Raw genomic sequence first — 20,183 nt, 5'->3', positions numbered from 1 at the left:
TCATACTGGCTGAGCTTGGCTGCTTTGTAAGACAGTGGCAGAAGAACCTGAGGAAGCGCTGAGTGTGGACGAGAGCTTCCGTTTTAAGCATAGCTTGCTTACTTTGAGTGCAGGTGCTTAGTATTGAGAGGGATTTATCAAGTACTAACAAACTGTTTGCTCTGATGGGCGTGTGAGGAGTGATTATTATTTTATTTTAGGATCTTCTTTCTGCTTCTCTGCCCTTGGAGTTCCCATGTCTTTCAGTTCCCAAGGAGATCCAGGTGGGGTCTGTGGGCTCTAGGAGCATGTCTGTGTCAGTTTCCAGTTAACAGAGCTGTGTTTCTTTCTTGGAGAGAGGTGCAGAGCAGGGGCACAAAAGAAATCACAGTGCTAACCTTCATCTTCCACCTTGGAAGCCTTTAGCAGGGGGATAGTAAGGGAGATTGGGGAGGAGAGGAGGGCAGAAAAAAAAAAGAGGAGTAACACAACAGTGTAACTTAGTTCTTTTTCTGCTGCTATTTCTAACTGTATTCTGGTGTCATCTTTTTAGCACAAGCTGGAGAAGGAAACAAACCAAACTCAGCCCAGCTGGAACTGAGGATGGTCCAAAGCAAAAAGGACATAGAAAACCCAGAGATCATAGTGAAGGCCACCGTGTTATAAAGGCTGTATGTCTCCAGTAACGCACAATGTATCGATGTCCTCATTTCTTTCCTGTAAATTGTAATATTTGCCTTAGATCTGTGACAGAAACCTGACTTTCATGAAATAGTGCCCAGCATAGGCAGATATCCACTCTCAAACATATGTGCTGGCCTTGCTCAGTTTTAAACACAAAACAGCTAGTGTGCATTGAAGCGTATTACCAGGTATCAAAATGGCTGTCAAATTCACTTAGTCTGTGTAATTACCCAGGGCAAGAGAGTATGGTGTTCCTGCCTTGCCAAAGACCTCAGATGTGAATTTGCTAATGGAATGCTTGACTGACTGGAGACTATATTTCAAGGTGGCATCTAGTGCCAATGGAGCTCGCTCTATGCTCCCTTTTCTTGGAGATACCTGCTTACCTACTCTGGTATTCAGTATCTCAGCTGCTATGAAACTACGCAGGGTTAAAACTACACACAAAGTTCTGGTTGTGTGTAGGAGTACTTCGAAGATATTTGGCATTTAAGTACTCTGAAGTGACCTTGAGGTGTCATTCATGTTACTTCTAACTGCTCCTGTTTCCTTGTCTATGAACAGCTGCACAGTTTCGGTTTTTGCAGGTACTGGCTGCTTATTTCTACCGTCTGTAGGTGCCCGTATGATTTTCTTCCAAAGCTGCTCCATACACATCTTCATTAATAAGATAATCTTCTTTATGCAGTAGCACTGATTAGAAGTTTGTAGTTCTACCTCCAAGGCCAGGCTTGAGTCTTTGTTTAGTTTCTAGCTCTAAAGCACAAGCATTCTGTAAGGACAGAAGAGAAAGCAGCTCTTGCCCTGAAAGCTGGCTACCCTACTAAGTTCTTCATGGGTGGAAGTATTTACAGCCTCTGTAAGGCACTTCCACCTAACAATACTGAGCACTATTGGCAGGCTTAGCAGTGAAGCCATGTGGTAAAAGGAACATTTTTAGTGTAATGAGCTTTAATAAGTTACCTACTTTTACCAGATGCAGAGAAAGACAAAGATGTAGTTTTGACTAGGGATGACAGAAATTCGCTGTTGTTGTTATTATTAACACATATTTATTACAAAATTCTGCTTAATAAGGCTTCAAAATGGGATTCTGCCATTGTGTGCTTCAGCATCCTGTGCATCACAGCCACATGCATTACACCAGCAGGGCAGATATGCTTATAGGTACTGACCCCTTGTACTTCCATATATGATCTCTGTACGGGACTGACGTTCTTGCCTCTCCCAAGACGAGATGGAGTGTGGGGTTGTACATCAGGTTTCAGTTTTTGAGCACCGTTTGTCTCAGACAGCATGGGGAGAATAAAATTGCAGAGCAGCTTGCAGTGACATGAAGCAAATTTGCTTTAGAGGAAAGGGATGAGTTTTTCTTGGTTACCTGAGCGTGCTCAGGAAACTCACTCTTGTTTATCTCCCACATACCTTTCCTGCATCTTCCTCATCACACCTTCCTAACAGGCAGTGTCACTTGCATAGCTTGCGAGTCCCCAGAGAGGTGATTTGGAGATTGCTTTGGCTACTGAAGTCTTCGCTTATCCCACCATTGGTGGCTTTTTCTGACACTGTAAAACTTAATTGGCTTCACCTAGTAGAAGAGTAATTTATCCTTAAAGTGAATTTTTAGCTGAAGAGGTTTTCCTCTTTTGTAGAGTGAGAATTACTAATGAATCCATCTCTGAAATCCATCATGTTTAATATCTCTGAAACAAATGAAAGTGAAGAGACAAATACGTTTTGCAGTAAAGAGGCAGACTTCAAGGCTGTCATTCCACCAACTAATAATAATAGTAACATTGTTTTCTCTCCTGCATTTGGCATTAAATATGAAAGGAAAAAAAAACAAAGCCAAAACAAACCAAAAAACCAACATGGAGAATTTACTGTGTGTGGGGGTGTCAGCATAAATGAGTTACAAAGTGTGGTGTGGCTATGTTGCCACAGCTTTTAGTAACCACTGCCATGAAGTAATTACCAAGCAATACTAATTTTGTGAGCAGTTGGCTAAAATTAGCAGTCAGGAACAAAGATGAGCCCATGGCTGGTGAAAAGATGTGAACTCTCTTTAACACTGTGTATAAATATCTGATGAGAGAAGCAGTGAAGAAGGAGCCAGGCTCTTCTCAGTGGTGCCCAATGAAAGGACAACACACAATGGGGACAAAATTAAATGCAGGAAATTCCATTTAAACCTGAAAAAACCAAAATGTAGCTCACGGATGGTGATCAAACATTGGCACAGACTGTCCAGAGAGGTTGTGGAGTCTCCATCCTTGGAGATACTCAGAACCTGATGGAATGTGGTCCTGAGCAACTTGCTGTACCTGACCCTGATTGGGCTAGGTTGGACTAGGTGACCTCCAGAGGTCTCTTTGAGCCTCAGCCACTCTGTGATTTTGTGGAGTACAATGAATTGCCTTTCTTGCTGCATTCTTTAATTTATGCAACTAGTATTATTATCTTTTCCCTCCTGACACACCAGCTTCCAAATGGGCTGAGAAATAGTTCAGTACTGATCATTTGCCTCCTGTTTTTTTAGACACCTTCCTTTTTTTGCTTGGGCAGTTGTGCCAGGAATACAGTTGCCTTTTTAGAGACAGCTGCTTTCAGCAGAGACATTTAAATGTTGTATCTGCAGTCAAAGAGGAAAGGGTTTTAACTGTTTTTAACATTGACCAGAGCAGTGCTGCATGCCATATTCCAAACGTAGCTATGAGTTTATCTTTATAAGATTAGACTATTTCACATGGGAGTGTACAATCTCTACTGTCCTCTTAGGAAGAAACTGTTAAAATATTGAACTTCCCTGCCTGTATATCACATGGCCCACTTTGTGGGATTGTAGAATCATAAAATCAACCAGGCTGGAAAAGGCCTCAGAGATCATCAAGTCCAAACTATTACCTAATACTTAACACCTCAGGACAACTAAACCATGGCTTTGAACACCTCCAGGTACAGTGACTCCACCACCTCACAGGGCACATTCCAATGGCCAATCACTCTTTCGGTGAAGAACTTCTTCCTAACATCCAGTCTGAACCTCCCCTAGCACCGCTTGAGACTGTGTCCTCTTGTTCTGCCACTGGTTGCCTGGGGGAAGGGACCAACCCCCACCTGTCTACAACCTCCCTTCAGGTAGTCGTAGACAGCCTTGCCCAGCTGTATCCAGTTTTGTAGCTTCTATGGGTCACATAGAAAGATCTTCAGACGGCCAAGAATTCAGTGTATTCCAAATGCAGTTCACATGACATTTGATTTCTGCAGTCCATGGCTCCAGCACTGATCTTATCTGGGTCTGGAAGTGGCTCCTGATGCACTGTCTGTGATAGGCAGGACTGCGGATTGCACAACAGCCCCTGCACCAGCTTCATTGCCAGCCATGTAACATGACATGGCTTGGGAGCTGTATGGGGCTGAATGGAGAGCCACATGATGGCCAGCCCTGCACTAGTACAGTGCAAGATTGAGGCTCTTTGGTTCGTTCCAGCGGGGAATCAACGGGAGAGAGATGCTCACTTACTTTTTGTAAGCAGCAATCAGCATGCACTTCCAAAACGTGCTGTCACAGACACCCTACCTGCTGTAAGCATGTACTGCAGAAAAGCCCTGTGAGCAAGTGCTTAGCACCTTTTTGTCCCCCCATTAAATAAAACAGACTTTCTGCAAGGGAATTGAGGGAAAGGCAGGAGCTGGTTTTCTCTGAAGTAAAGAAGCCTAGAATGTAGGAAACTTAAAGCTACCTTGCAAACAAGGTTTCATCTGTAAACCATAGAAGGGAAAGTGGTGTATTTGTTGGAGCAGCTCATATCTGTCAGGTGTGATCCTTTCTCACTGCTCCAATGAACAGGTTGGTTCAGTAATTCACACCTTCCTTAGAATCTGTGGCATATCCATGTTAGCAAAAAGAAAGGGTAATGATGCTAATGTGCTGGGTCTGCAAAAGTTCCTATTTTGCAGTGGCTGCATTCTCTAGCAGTGGGCTGCTAGCTGCTTCTGCTTCTTCTGCTTAAGTCCCTGGGAGCTGCTTATGTGCTGTTGGTTTTAAATTCCCACTGACCTGATCTACATTAGGTCAGGTTTATGTCTTCAGTGAAGAATTGGGCTTGAAATCTCTTGCCAGGAACAAACACCAGAAATGATCTGTAAATATATTCTGTAGCTAACTTTCTGTAGTCCTCACAGGCTGGAAGGTATTTCTAAATGTCAGGGTATAGATGCTTAATACTTGGATGCAGTTTGATTGGTTCAGAGTCACAAATGCTTTTTCATGATGTTTGCAGAGCAAAATTCAAAGACTCAGCACAGTCCTGTCCAACCTTTTATTCCCTCTTCTGCCCACGGATAGGGTATCTGTATCTGTTTCTGAGTTCACACTGTCTCTGTAGTGCAGTTGAAAATTGTATCGATGTTAGGCAGCTGCCCACTCTTTATTTAAGGGCTTGGAGGAGACTTATCAGGGCCCTCTTCCACATGCAGACCCTTAGGTAAAGAAAAATGGTTAGTTTAGGTCCAGTTTACAGAAGAACAAGCACTTTAGCCAAGAGAGTGGAGTCAGTAACTAAGGGATAATCTTCCGTGACCGTCCTAACAGCATGAAAGGCGCCTGTACCCCAGCAGTCCAGCACTCATCGGTTAGGGGGCTGCTAACTTCACTGCCACACTTGTTGCCCATATGCACATGTGAAGTTAGCAGCTAAAGACACTTCTCATGCTGAAGTACACATACACATGGGAGCAGTGAATGCTTTCTGTTTCCACCCAGTCAACTTCCTCGCTGTTCTTCTCACTCACTAAAGCCATCTGTGTTGGATCCCTTTGTCCTGGAATGAACTGTGCAGTGTATGTGGTCAGCCATTTTGGTTACTGCAGGTGCACTCATCTGTGGAGCCATTGTGCAGGAGAGACCAAAAGTCATTTTTACAGATGACCTACTCTATTCTGGGCCTGGATTAGTCTCCAGATGCTTAGTATCCCCATGTACATCTTAGGGAGACGTGCATAAAGACATTGTGCTAAAACCAAGGTGTGGTGGGTTGCTGTTCACACGTGATAATGTTTCTGAAACCTGCAGTCTGAATTGCTAACATTGATGTTTGTTTGCTCTTGTTTTTTATCATAAGTGGAAGAAATCTATAATCAATGTGTTACACAAAAGACTTGGAGGACCAATGTTTCCAGCTACTCGTACTGCCTTTGGGTATCTTAACTGTGTCTTGATTGGACGCTGTTAATTTGTTGTCTGAGACTCTTATGGTGATTGTATTGATTTATTTTATTTTAAGATATGTGGCAAGGAAGATTGTAATAAAAGCATCTACACTTTACTGTATCATGCACACACAAACTGTTAGGTCCTGGTTTTGAACGTGTTAATTGTTTCAGAATTAAACAGCACAATAACAGTTTCATAGACTTGCTGAATAATGTGAGTGTAATTAGAAGTTCCCTTAGATAGATCCTAGTATAGAGAAAGGGTGGTTAGCAGAAGAGCACACATTTGTGCACTCTAATCATCTCACTGTGAGATAGTAGCTCTGTGGAAATGAATAACATCCTTTGGTGTCTCACTTTTTAAATTGGCTTCATGGGAAGAGAGCTGTTGGCATCCTGCACTACTGCTCTTGTATGCCTCTGACTTGCCTGTGTAGGGCCTCTTGGTGGTGTGCTTTTTGTTCCTGCACACAAGGTGAGAAGAGGGGCTTGGAATAAGAACCACAGCTCACTTTGAGGTCTGTTTCTTGTGCAGCATTTAGCTGCACTCCCCTTCACAGAGTAAGTATTTTGCTGCACAGGTTAGAGCAGGCAGGACTGTACGGTAGGAAATTGTTCCTGCACGTCAGAACAAGTGCTTCCACCAGCCCTGCTCAGTCTCTGCTGTGGCAGTGTTTTACAAGAGGAAGAGAGCAGGTACCCAGTTTAATCAGAGCCCTGCTTATTGGAGAAGGTGCTACATTGTTGTGCTTATGCCCAGTGGAGAAGTTTGGCTCGTATTTATACTAAAGAAAACCACCTCTCCTGAGCAAAGATTCCTGACCGTTCAGAGAGTACTTTTAGAAGCTAAAATATTAGTGCTACAGGTTTGGATCACACAACATTCCTTCATAAATGGAGACACAACCTGTTCTTTTACATCCCCTTGCAGCCTTATTGGCTTGTTGACTACTCATTCATCTCCTGTTAGACTCAGAGGGTAAGATTATTCACAGAGCTGTTCTTCATGAAAGACATTTGCTTCTGGTAAGTGAGAGCCTACTGCTGAACAGTTTCATAGCTTTCTAAAACACAGCCATTAAAGACACTTGCCAGCCATGGAGACTAAGCTTTGATATGTTCAGTCACAGCCCCAAGAATAGCTCTTCTCTTTTAAGTAAATGAGTAAACCAGTGAACTTACCCATGCGTGCAGGAGCAGATGTAAGGTAAATCCATGAAGTTCAATCAGAAACTGGACAGGTGTCCCCTAAGCGCCTGTTGAAGGGCAGAGAATGCAGAGCGCAAGGCAGCTGCTGTGGTCGGCAGGCTGCTTCAGGAAAGCCTAAGCTAGTTCCCAATGTTTTCCTGATGGGAAGAATGTGGTCTGGCTTTCAAGAACCTGCTTCACCAGGAAACCAGTGCCAGGTGACAGCCCCAGTGCCACCAGCCACCAGTTTTGGTGCTTTTGCTTCTCCAGCAGCAGTGGCCCTCGAGGCCAAGGGGATGCTCTCAAGTATGCTCCTAAATAAGCACACGCTCCTGACTCGGTGCCTCCACGGGGCAACCCACAGTGGTAAACCCACAATTGGCAGAGCGGTGAATAGGGCAGCAACACAATTCAGACAGAGAAAACCAGCAATATGAGAAGGCTGTGCCATATGTTCCCACTGAACTCACATGTACTCCTTACCTATAGCCCTTGTGGTTGCATTGCTATGTAGGAAAATCTGTGTGTAGAAGAGTGTAATATCTGTACTCTGTGCGTGCGTGTGTGTGTGTGTGTGTATGTCAAAGCTTTCTTTGCAGTCTGCTGGGGGTGGGAAATGGAATTTGGGGGCTGGCTGTGTAGGCCTTCAGGATGTGAGCAGAAGGTCTTAAAGAATTCTATTTTTATAGATTGTGCTGAAGCTTTGGGTCCCAGCCACACTCAGTCTTTTCCTCCAGAAAAGCCAGACGGTTTGGAAAGAGAGTCGGGTGGCTGTGATACACTATGGATAGTACAACCCCACCAGCCCTGGACAAACTGAGTAACTTAATAAAAGATGCCTTTTGAAGTAATATTTTTTTAGTGCTGAATTGTTTAAAATGAAGAAATGTTTATGAGCAAACTTTCTATGTACTTTAAAGTTCGTGTGGTGCTTTGTACTGACTAGGTGGACCTGTTACATGTTTACACATCTTACTGATTGTCCTCGAGGTGTACGTAGTAGCTCAATGACTTTTATGCCAGAGAAGCAGTGAAGTTCTGTGTAATAGCAAAGCATTTAATTTCTCATGAAACTGTAGGCTTCTTGTGGTGTTTGTGTATATTTTCTGGTTGGCTTTTTCCAGGTCGTATTCTTTCTGCAGTAAGGCTTGTCTGCTTGATTGTAGAGGCAAGGCAGTAGGATGGTAGATGCCATTGTTTATAAAGAAAACCCTAAATATTGCTACTTTATCCATTATGGAATCAGGGAAGTTGTGGCATAAGCCTGAAATGTAGTTTTTGGGTTGAAGTACGATATCAAATACCTTCTTGGTGATGCCAAATGGCAGGACGAGGGGCAGTGGGTGGAGGTTGAGGCATAGGAAGTCCTTCACTGTGAGGGTGACAGAACACTGGAGCAGGCTGCCCAGGGGGGTTGTGGAGTCTCCCTCTCTGGAGATATTCAAAACCTGCCTGGATGCACTCCTGTGTGATCTGGTAGAGGTGGTCCTGCTCTGGCAGGGGGTTTGGACTGGATGATCTCTCAAGGTCCCTTCCAGCCCCTGAAATTGTGTGATCAGAATGACATATAGAGCAGGTTAAAAATGGGTGAGGAATTGTTTAATTAAATGACTGGAGGGTCTTACAGGTGCTTAATCACAACATATACATGGAGAGGGCAAGAGACTGGAACAAAAGTAGCTTGTTCCCATCTTAGGAACCCTCCCAAGCTAAATTTGTAGCTTGTGTTGAATGCATGCAAGGCCGAATGGGAGAAGGTAAAGATTTTGTCCTTTGTCAGTTGGGATAGCGTGAAGAATTTTAGTAGGGTGATCTGAGTTTCAATTCATCAACATATTAGCTTTCAGAAGAGCTGAGTCCCCAGTAAATCCCATTCAGTCAAAAGGCAAGCTGTTAGCATGTTTGACAGCCAGAGCATGACTCTTCCATCTTGCTGTACTTGAGCCTTTGTTTCTTATTGCTGGGACGCCAAGGCTAAAGCACGACCACGCACGCTTTCATGTTGTTTTGCTTTGATTTGGCTGTCGTCTGGGGGCTCTCTAGACATTGCAAAGATCTGCAGCATAAATCACTTTGCAGAGGATGGCCTTCTGCTGAATGCTGTGCTCCAACCATGACAGTTGGTGATCTGGAAAAAATGAACATCATTTATTATGCGTCTTGGGGAACATGGCAGCCTCCTCACCACACTTCTCAGCAAATCACTACTGCAAAAAGCAGAGGAGAATTTATCAGCAGTTTTTCTCTCCAAGTTCCTGCATTCTGGGTATGTTAAAATAAGCACTTCTGCTTTGCTGAGTTAGCAATAAAAATGCCACCAGGATAAATATTGCATTGTCATGGACAGAGGCAGTGGAAGGGAACAGCTCTGTTTTGCATGCTTCACTGTGCTTGGATTTTCCTCCCCTGGAAATCACTGGGTGCAATCTACCTGTGGTGGCTGCAAAGTGACTCTTCTGCCTGCACCTTCCCCAGGGGAAAATGCACCTTCCCCAGGGGAAAATGCAGAGGTGTTGCTCTGAGCAAGTGGGAGATTAGGTCTGTGTGAAGTTGTTGGCCTGTTCATTTCCAAGTTCTGGTTTAGCACAACTCTGTATGCACTTGAAAGTGTGTGATGAACAGCACACTGCTCTCCTGGCTGTGGTGTAAGGTGGCAAGGTCGTCATTCTCCTCCCTCTTTTAGAAACCTAGTTTAGCAGTGCAATTTCCTTAGACTTCATCTATCATCTGTGAGTTCTGAAAGTGAGCTATTTGGATGGCTTAGGCTAGGTTCTTGTTCTCTGGAAAAGAAAGGTAGAGAAGTTTTGGCTGCTATGGTATATCTATCATGTCCAGCTCAGCTACACCATAAAACTACCCATCGCTTGTGCTGGCCTTGGTACTTGCCTGGGCCTGTAGCAAGTGAAATGAAGGAGCTAGAACCAATGGGGAATTTATCCAGCCCACTCCCCTCTTCTAGTTCTGTTAACCTTCTCATCCTGGGACCAGGTAAGAGCTTGTGCTACTGCTAGGGACCCTGTTGATGGGGCTGGACAAAACTGGGGAGAATGGGGTTGTCTCTTTTCCTGGCAGTGAGATGCTGGCTGAACAGAACCTACCTGCAGAGCTGCACCGTTAGTGGTAAAGAGAGTTAACTCTTTGTCAGGTAGGTACTTGAACACAGATCTGCAGATTCAGTAATCTGAGTTTGGTGTTCTCAGTCCTACCCATCCTTCATAGCACAGAAAGATTATAGTACTTCAGGGTTTTGTGTGAGTGTTTTTGATGATCTCTGTGATGCTTGTGCCCAGCAGAGCAGAAAACAGTGTAGAATAAAGCAGTTTTCTAAGTATACATAGTAGGAAGATTCAGCTGGGGTAAGTTTCAAGTCTGCTTTTGCAGCACTTGCCTGGAGTCAGAATTGTCCAGGTCTGTCTCTTTTCTGTCCTGTCCCCTTTAAGTAAGGAAGAAATCACATAAGTAAGTAAGTAAGTAAATAAATGAGGGAAGTTACCAAGGAATTTAAGTGGCATTATTATTTCTTTTTGCCTACTTATCACCCCAGAAGTCTCCAGTGCATGAGGGATTTTCAGGAGGCTGCTTTGCCAAGCCATGTTATACAGCCTGGCACAGCTGGTTTCGGAACACAGCATGCTGCTTGTGACACACTTGTGACAAATGGCATTGGGACACCACCTGTGCTGTGGGATGCATGTAGCACAGCGCAAGTATTCACCTGCCCTCATGTGCTAGATGTGACACACGCCTCGCTAGGGAGGGGAATGCTAGGGCTTGTTGCTGGAGATGCGATGTTGGAAGCAAATGCTGGAGGGTTTAGCACCATCCAGTGATCTTGTCATTTGCTGTTGGTGATTGCTAGTGCAAGGTATCCCTCTCATTGTTGTTTGCTTTCTGGAAGATGGGAGGGTAACAGCCTACATGCCATTTCAGTATGCTTTTAGCTGGCTGAATGGGAAATACAAATCATGCTGCTGAAAAATGGAAGGGAGGGATCGCCATGAATTTGCCCAAGATCTAAGTCAGAGGAGAAAAATTTCTCTCTCATTCAGAAGTGACTCAACACTGACCAAATGAGTGCCATGTCCTCAGTGGGCAGTAGCACCTGGAAGAGGCCAATATTTAGGGTTTTTACCCAAAGCACATTTAGTCCTGCTCTACTGTTTAGTGAAAACGCCCAGTGCAGATGCCACCGGAGCCTCATCTCGTGGAGTAATGCTGTAATAAAGAATGTGGTTTTCTTGTGAAAGTCTTAACCTCTTCCTATGAAAGCAGTACATAACTCAGTATTTTCATGGTGTACAAGTGAAATGTAATTTTTTTTTTTTTCAATAAAATACATTTCCTTTCCTAAATGGTTGGATTCTTTTTCTTTTCTGTAGTGGTTTGAGCCTTAACTGGGAGTTGAAAGCCCAGATGGGGGAAAGGCTGAGAATCTCTCCCCCATTCCCCTCTCCTCCCTCCAAACAGAGAGGGGGACAAAAAAAAAAGGTAAGGAGCAAATCCACTAAACAATAATCTGGAGTCGGCTTGGAAGTAGAGAGGTGAAGAATTTTCCTTAAAATACATATATAACAATAACAGAAAAGGTTCACAAGGGCAAGGAACAAGGATGGATGGGAGTGGGACAGAAAAGAATAATAAAAAACCAGTCTTTCTCTGAGGAGGTGCAGAGGCAGCAGGGAGAAGGATCAGGTCTGGCCACGTGGCTGAGGAGCAGGAGAGCAGCTGCAGTAGCTCTCATCCAGCAGAGGCAGGAGCCAAAAAGGAGATCCAACAGCTATGTCCTGCTTTTTATACCCTAGCTGGGCAGGGAGGGGGGAGTGGAACAGACTCAGCTTTCCCAGGGGAAACGCCCTGCAGGGAGGGTAAAGTACCCACAAGCCCTCCCCCCTGCTTTGGGTTTTTGTTCTCAGAAAGGGGCGGTAACCCACCACATTTTCCTTCATGGTGTTTCTCTGTCCCCAGTTAAACTGGAGTGTCTGGCTCTACAGGAGATGATAGCTGTCTAGTTGAGTCCTTTGTGTCTTCTCCTTGTGTGTATTACAGCAAAGCCTGACCTCACTGCCAGAGATCATGCAATTTATTTCTTTTTCTTGAGCTCCATGAGCAGCTCCTCTTTCAGACAAGCTGCTCGGCTGCTCCCCTTGCTTGACTTAGGACTCAGTGCAATTGCCTGCTCCTGTGCTTCTAAAAGGTGTTTCTTAATGACTGACCAACACTCATGGACTCCAGAGCCCTCAAAAGCAAATTCCAAGAGTACTCTGCTAAATAGTTCCCTGAACTGCTTAACATTTACTCTCCTGAAGTCCAGGCTAGCAACACTGCTGGCTTTTATTTTTTCTCATTACACTGAAAACTTTAAACCAAACTATTTCCTGATCGCTGTGGGCAAGACAGCCACCCACCAACACGTGCCCCACGGCTCCTGGAGAAGAGGAGGCTCAGGGGTGACCTTATTGCTCTCTACATCTACCTGAAGGGAGGTTCTAGACAGGTGAAGGTTGGTCTCTTCTCCCAGGCAACCAGCACCAGAACAAGAGGACACAGTCCCAGGCTGCACCAGGGGAGGTTTAGGCTGGAGGTTAGGAAGAAGTTCTATACAGAGAGAGTGATTGCCCATTGGAATGGGCTGCCTGGGGAGGTGATGGAGTCACCATCACTGGAGGTGTTCAGGAGGAGACTTGATAGGGTGCTTGGTGCCAGGGTTTAGTTGATTAGGTGGTGTTGGATGATAGGTTGGACACGATGATCTTGAAGGTCTCTTCCAACCTGGTCTGGTCCTATTCTATTCTATTCTATTCTATTCTATTCTATTCTATTCTATTCTATTCTATTCTATTCTATTCTATTCTATTCTATTCTATTCTATTCTATTCTATTCCATTCCATTCCATTCCATTCCATTCCATATACCAAAAAAAAGAGGAGTGTCTCCTGAAAAAAAGGAGTAGCTCATGCTCACACAGGAAGTCACCAGGGCACTCAAGTCTCTACCTGAACCAGCCAGCAGCCCGGATTGCTGACAGCTGGGTATCAAATGCTGTTCTTGCTGTGTCTTCAGCAGACTCAAATGCTGCCATCCTGGTGTAGGGACTGAGCTATCACATTGCTCATCATTTTGAATGGACTGAAGAGAGGGAGAGGCAGTGAAGCTGGCAGGCCACAGGATCTATGACAGGACCAGGCAGTGAGGGGGGAACAAAGTGAAAGGAGGAAAAGACATAGCAGGGAGGTGTGATTCCAGGGAGCATTTTTTTGGATGTAACTCAGCTTCTAAACAGGGAGTTCAGAACTGCTGCAGGAAGACCACTTGCTGCTTTTGAGCTCCACTCATTCTCTTCGTGCCCCAAGGGAGTTACTGCAGATGAAAGGAACTGGAGGCCTTGAGTTCTTGTGGCAGTCATGGACTGTGGCCCCCCAAAGCTGAGCCCTGTCCACAGAGCTGGCTGGTTAGTCCTGCCATAGAAACATGGTGGATTCCTGTTCTTGTTTTCCTCTGGTAAATATGGTTAGCTTCAGACACAACAGAAGATTGTTGCAGGCTGCACAACCAAGAGGAAATGTTAGGAATTAGTAAGAGCTGCCACCATCTCCACACCCCTTTGCCCCACTTTTATTCCAAAGACTAGCTTGAATAATAAGCAAATAGGGGTAAAAAAAAAGAACAGAAGGGCAAGGCACAGCACTGCAGCCTTTTAAATGGAGCTGAATTATGAATCAGGTCCAGCAAATGGCTTCAGGAAGGCTGGAAAGCCATGGCATTATTCATAATACTCATTAGCTCTGCCTGCTAAGACAAAGGCAATTAAATCTGCTTTCAGCAATACATTAACTGCAGGGAAGCCAGGGAGGAGCTAACAATCCCTTTCACTAGTACCCAGCATCTCGCATTTCACAGCTGGGTCCCGGATGCTGATGGCAATGATACAGCATCAACTCACTCCTGTGTCTTCAGCCTGGGCTCCTCCACCTGGAGTTTTTAAGCTATGTTGTTGATCCAGCAAGCCTGCCTGAAGGCAAGAACACCAATAAATTACTAATGCTAGTGAAAGCCAAGTTTTGTGTTTAAACAAAGTGCCAATAAATTAGCACTACAAAAGCACAGGTGCCCATGTCAGTAAAAACAAACATGCTGAAATAAGCTAAGGGCCACTCTTAGACATCATCAATGTTACTGCCTGGAACTAATTCTTGAGACTTTGTCTTTCTTGCCCCACTGGCACAATTCAGGTCCTTGCATCTTCTGAGCGAGCAGCTGGCTCAGCAGCTCTGGCTGCAGCAGGCTGTACATTCCTCAGTGGGGTCAGAGTGGCAGGGGCAGGGAGCAAATAGGTTTTCAGCTGTAAAGAATTTTCCAAGCACTCTGCTAGTTAAATGGTTCAAAGCAGCTGAGGATGCAGCTACATGGCAGTGAAGGTGGACCCAGCACAGGGCTGCTGCAGGCATGCCAACCCATGCCCATTAGAATTTCACAGTATCACAGCATTGCTAAGGTTGGAAGAGAACTCGAGGATCATCGAGTCCAACCTGTCACCACAGACCTCATGACTAGACCATGGCACCAAGTGCCACGTCCAATCTCCTCTTGAACACCTCCAGGGATGGGGACTCCACCACCTCCCTGGGCAGCACATCCCAATGACCAATGACTCTCTCGGTGAAGAACTTTCTCCTCACCTCCAGCCTAAACTTCCCCTGGTGCAGCTTGAGACTGTGTCCTCTTGTTCTGGTGCTGGTTGCCTGGGAGAAGAGACCAACCCCTTCCTGGCCACAAGCACCTTTCAGGTAGTTGTAGAGGGCAATGAGGTCACCCCTGAGCCTCCTCTTCTCCAGGCTAAACAATCCCAGCTCCCTCAGCCTCTCCTCACAGGGCTGTGCTCAAGGCCTCTCCCCAGCCTTGTTGCCCTTCTCTGGACACCTTCAAGTGTCTCGATGTCCTTCTTAAACTGAGGGGCCCAGAACTGGACACAGTACTCAGGGTGTGGCCTAACTACCAGAGCCTTGCTTTGAGCTGAGAAAGAAGCTCATGGTGAGCTGTTTCAAGGAGCTGATCCTGCTGAAAACTACAACTACTGATATGCGGGGATTACTTTTCAGCTGGACCAGTTCTCTGAGTTGCCATGCTGCCAGGAGCAGCACAGGCACAAGAGGACAAGGTCAAGGGGGGAGAGCAAGGAGTGACTGCCCACAGTATTTTAGTGCTGGTGGGGACCAACACATCAGACCCGGTGCTCCAGACGTCAACCAGAGCAGTGTCACTGAGCTGTTCAACCTGACCTCAGGCCAGAGTCTTCTTCTAGTTTTCATTCACCAAAAATCTCCACCTCTTTTCTCCCTCCATCAACAAAGCTGACATCAGCCCACACAGATAAGCAGCACATGTGAGGATGGACATCTAGACATGATGTGGTTTAGAATCATAGAATTGTTTCAGCTAGAATAGAGCTCTAAGTTCATCAAGTTCAGCCACTGACCTAACACTACTGTGGTCATTAAACCATGTCCTCCAGGCCCTGCCTTTGGGGAATATTGTGAGAGAACCTGGGTGGAGCTGACTGACTTACACTCTCTCCTGGGACTGTTAAATGGCTTCTTGCAGAGCAGAGTAAGGCATGAAATAATAATGATGCAATAGCTGAGAAATAAAGCAGCTGCTGATTTATTAGCTCAGAAATATTTGACTTTGTCATGGCAAAGTACTCTGGTGGTCACCAAACCTGTGCTAACCAGCTCCTCCAAAGCACCAAGCAGGCAAATGGATTCCCTGATTTGGTCCTAGTGCCCCAGTGAGTACTTGGGGAGCTTCTTTCTCCCTGGTCCTCCCTTCCTGGAGACCCCAGGAGCCACTCAAATACACAGCCTATGAGGGCTTGAAAAGGGTCAAGGAAAGTCTGAGAGAGCAGCAGTGTAAAAAGTGGTTTCCATTTGAAAATTAAGTGACTCATAATTCAAGGCATTAACTCATGACCTCAGTGATTATAAATTGATTTTGGTCTCAATTCATTATTAAAAGATGGAGATTTTCTTCATCTTTTTCTTTAAGGTATTTACACCACCTCAAAGTCATGGGATCAGCTTGAAGAAATGAAGGGAAGGGAAGATGGAACAGCCAGAAACCACCACAATGTGCATCCTCTCACCAGTGCCTAGACATACACATAAAAGATACCTCCAGGGATGCCTCTTGGAAATGCTGTGGCTGCAGCCAGCAAGTTCTGCTTGGGTGCTACAATAACACTGCCCAGATGATGCCCAGTGAACAGAAATCTCTGCTGTTCTTTCACTGCCCACTCAAAAGCATGGAAGTTTTTTGAGCTCACCCTCTTGAGCTCTTACGTGCTCCAAGGTGGTGGTGGGTGTTTTGTCCCATGCCTGAGCCAGGAGCCAGCATGGGAAGCTGAAGCCCAGCAGTTTTAAATAAATGCAGGGCAGAATTATTCATGGCACAGAGAAACTGGGGAGTCAAAAAGTGTAACCGAGTTACAGTGACTACATCTGTGTGTTAGCACCTGAACTTGAGTTCAGTCTACACAAGAAGCTTTTCTCCTCTTCATGTAACTGAGCTACCTGATCCCTCTTTCAGGCTCTACAAAATCGCTGGACTTGCTCTTCAATAACACCCTGGCACTGGCCAGAATTCATGCCACCCAAAGCAGGAAAGCTGATGAGGGGTCCAGGGGATTGTGGGACCTGTGTTTGCTTCCTTCTCTCAGGTAGAAGGATGTCTCATCCTTTATAGGAAACTTGGTAGACAATAAGCTGACCCGCTGCTCAGCACAGCCTTTCATTCATTCACGAAACCACCCAGCTTCATTACCTTCTCCAGTAGTAACACCTCACTGTGTGGCAACAAGAGTAGTGACACAGCAACAGCAGAACACCCTGAAAATAGTATTTACTGGGGTTTGCTTTGATGTGGCACCATGGTACAGCGTGAATGACGTTCTTCATTCTTGTATTCTTGATATATCACAGTATCACAGCACATCAGAGGTTGGAAGGGTTCTCCAGAGATCACCGGGTCCAACCTCCCCTGCCAAAGCAGGATCACTTAGGGTAGTCCACACAGGAATGCATCCAGCTGGGTTTGGATTATGTCCAGACCAGGATACTCCACCACCTCTCTGGGCAGCCTGTTGCAATGCCCCATCACCCTCACTGCAGAGAAGTTTCTCCTCACGATGAGGTGAAATCATCTATGTTCGAGCTTGCCCCTGTTGTTCCTTGTCTTTTTAGTGTGCACCACCAGAAAGAGATTGCCCCCCTCCACTTGAATTGCAATCGTATTTTTCACATTCCTGCTCTCCCATGCCCTCCCTCCTGCTTTACCAAGGTATGTGGATCTTCCAGAACCTCTGCACCATGCTGTGAACTGGGAAGGAACCATTCTGCCTTTCCAGCTGTTTTCTGAGTCAGAGAAGGTCTGCGAGTCGCCTGAGCCCACGCGGGAAACGTGTTAGGCTGTGGCAGGGAGCAGAAGCCCTGATGTCAAGCAAGTGCCCTGCTGCATGTTGCAGAGTTTGTCCTCTCTGCTACTCTAGCCTCAGAGGGAGTCCTTGACTTCTCTCTTTGTTTCACCACCTTTGCTTGCTGAAGATGTATTTGTTGTCAGCCACTGGTAATTCCCTGAAGGAGCACTTAGCTCCTGCTCTTCTTGAATCACCACCACCCAATCCACTGTAATTTCATACAATTTGCCTGCAGCTCCTTTTCTGATGTTCTCCAAGGACTCATTCACTCTACCTCGAATCTGGTGGTGTTTACTTGTTCTCCTTCCTTTCCCTGCTTTGCATCCTCACTAGAAACTGAGACAAGGAAACGCTTTGTGAGCTGATTTTTCCCCCCAGTTGTCATTTTGAGTTAAAAAATATCCACAGAGCAAAGCCATGGCAATTTCTAATGTAGTAATAATTTGCTAAAGAAAGGAATTAGCAATTGGTGCTCTCAAATGTTAAACTTGTTAGCTCTTTAATTACTGTTAGCTGGGTTTCTTGAAGACCTCGTTAACTAAGCATCTGGTTTTATAGATGCAGTTCTTGAGGTCTCAGATGGTTCCTGCAATTATCTAGCCACAAGAGGAAACTTATTAACATATCCAAATAATTAGTTGAAGGGAAGTAAATTCCCTCTGTTTTGTAAAAGTGGAATGATTGCTCTGTTACCTGGGCAAAGGACCACAGCAGACCTGCAGTGGGACAGGCATTACTTTTTTCTCATTCCTTAACATAATGTTGTGCTGGCAACTCAGGCAGGCCCTCAGCCTCTGCCAGTGTAACCCAGAGGCTATCTTGCAATACAGGATTGGCCACTTTCTTCAAACCTTTAAAAATCTAAGCATTTTAATCACCATTCCCTCAGGTCTCAAATATATGTGGTGGACAAGGAGGTTATTTTCTGTATCAGCTCATCTTCCCCCTCACCCCTTACACCAGTGTGGAGAAGGTGAGATTGTGTTGGCTGTATTGAGGAATAAAAGGTCAGGTTTAGAGCCTACTTTTCCATTCTCCCTCCTTTGCACAAACCATGGGGTTGGTGAAACACCCCCTTCACCTGGCTCTCTGGCAAGCAAAAGGCCCTCAGTAATGTGCCTCAGCATGCTGAAAACCTTGTGACATGCTGTCAGAGTACCTTCACCTACCTTTTCCACTGAGCCTCAGAAACTGCCTTTCTGCCTGTTTTCCAGGCACTGAAGCCTCCTCATCCTTGCTAACCATCCAGCTCTCAGCCATTCCTCTCCCTTGCTCTTTGCACATAGAGCAGTTCCAGTGAAGGCAAAGCTCAGCCACATCAGCATTTACAGGTGGTGGGATGACACCTTCTTTGAGGCAGCAGTGACCCTGTCTGCCTATGAACCCCATAAAATGGAACAACCACAACAGCTGCAGGGTAAAGAGCTTGCCTGTGATGGTCTGGGACAGGAGTGGTCCTCTCCTGGAGCTGTCTCCTGTTTCCCTGCTGGTTTTCAACTCCATAGTGGTAGCTCCCACACCAGCTGTTCACTAAAGCTTTGTTTTGAACAGCTCCCTGGTTCTGCTGTCCACATTTCCCAGCCCTACACTTACACCTACAGATAGTGTCATATCTGCAATTGGTTCCATGCCCAAATGATAAATGTAGAAAACCATATTCCCTTCCCATCAGACAAGGAGCCTGTCTGTGCAGTTTTTACTGGGCAAGACCAGGCACACATTTAAGAAGAACAACAACAGAAGCAGGCTGGTGGTGTTGTCCCCAGGATATTCAAAACCCTCAAAAGATGGAAAAGTGTTATCTGCTGTTCCATTCCTCACTTGGGTGAAATTACACCTAAACCAAGTGGCTGGTAGAGTAACCATATGCCATGGGTTGAGCTGAATCTGCTGCTTTGTATTCAATGCCATGCTGCAATCATGCCAGCTTCAACATGACAGTGCTGGCTGGAGCAAAGTATCATGGGGCTTGAACTTCAGATTGTAACATGAGAGGCTTCCTGTTCCAGCTCCTGTTCCAAACCTGGTTTCCAGGTTTTGGGGTGTTGGTCCTTTCTGCTGGTGTGCTGGGTTGAGGCAGCCCCCTTCCCCACCCCTGGCAACAATAAACACTCAGACAAACGGATTGCAAAAGTGATGGAAAGTTTAAATAGAAAGCAGTGAACTTTTACAGAAAGCCAAAAGCGCAGTGACAAAGAAAAATCCCCAAACAGACCCAGAGAGATCCCATCCCCACCTGAGGGTACACCCAAGACCCCCAGGGCTCCTTCTTCCCCCTCCCACTGCTAGGCTAGTCTCAGCTGGCCAGATCTGAGACTGCCCATCCCCCCGTGGCCTTGGGCCTAGCCAGGCCCAAAGCCAGGAGACATCTCCCCCAGTTACCGGCTGACGGAGGAGGAAGAAAAGAGATAGTGCTAGACTCCGCACTGCATCTTATAGTGGTGCAAAGGATTGTGGTAGGAAATACTACATAATTTCCTGTGTCCAGCCCTCTGGGCTGGACTTCTGGACACAGGAAGTAAACATTGCAGGGGGGCACCCAGCTCAAACTGTAACAGCTGGGCTAGCTGTGGGGCTGGGGCTGGGGAGGTCGCTGGCTTCTGCTGCTACTTCTGCATTTTGCTGTGCTTCTCTACAAATAGGCTAAGG

The 20,183-nt window shown here is 45.7% G+C and overlaps 1 protein-coding gene across 2 annotated transcripts in view; it reads left to right on the top strand.

Moving 5' to 3' along the window:
* Positions 1 to 8,631, top strand: part of PDXK (pyridoxal kinase) — a 67,703-nt gene extending 59,072 nt beyond the window's left edge. The window contains exons 11-12 of one of the 2 annotated variants that reach the window (XM_068155167.1): positions 533 to 650; positions 7,755 to 8,631. In XM_068155167.1, the coding sequence (XP_068011268.1) occupies positions 533 to 645 (113 nt within the window). In that variant the 3' untranslated portion in view covers positions 646 to 650; positions 7,755 to 8,631. Of the gene's footprint in view, positions 1 to 532 lie in introns of both variants that reach the window. The other variant, XM_068155166.1, reaches the window with a different exon arrangement.
* The last annotated feature ends 11,552 nt before the right edge of the window (positions 8,632 to 20,183 follow it).

Source organism: Melanerpes formicivorus, unplaced genomic scaffold (genome assembly GCF_026170545.1).
Source record: "Melanerpes formicivorus ecotype bairdi unplaced genomic scaffold, bMelFor1.0.p_v2 SCAF_30, whole genome shotgun sequence".
Classification (NCBI taxonomy): domain Eukaryota; kingdom Metazoa; phylum Chordata; class Aves; order Piciformes; family Picidae; genus Melanerpes; species Melanerpes formicivorus.
The sequence above is the reverse complement of the archived record's forward strand: the minus strand, read 5'-3'. Positions and strand labels throughout refer to the sequence as shown.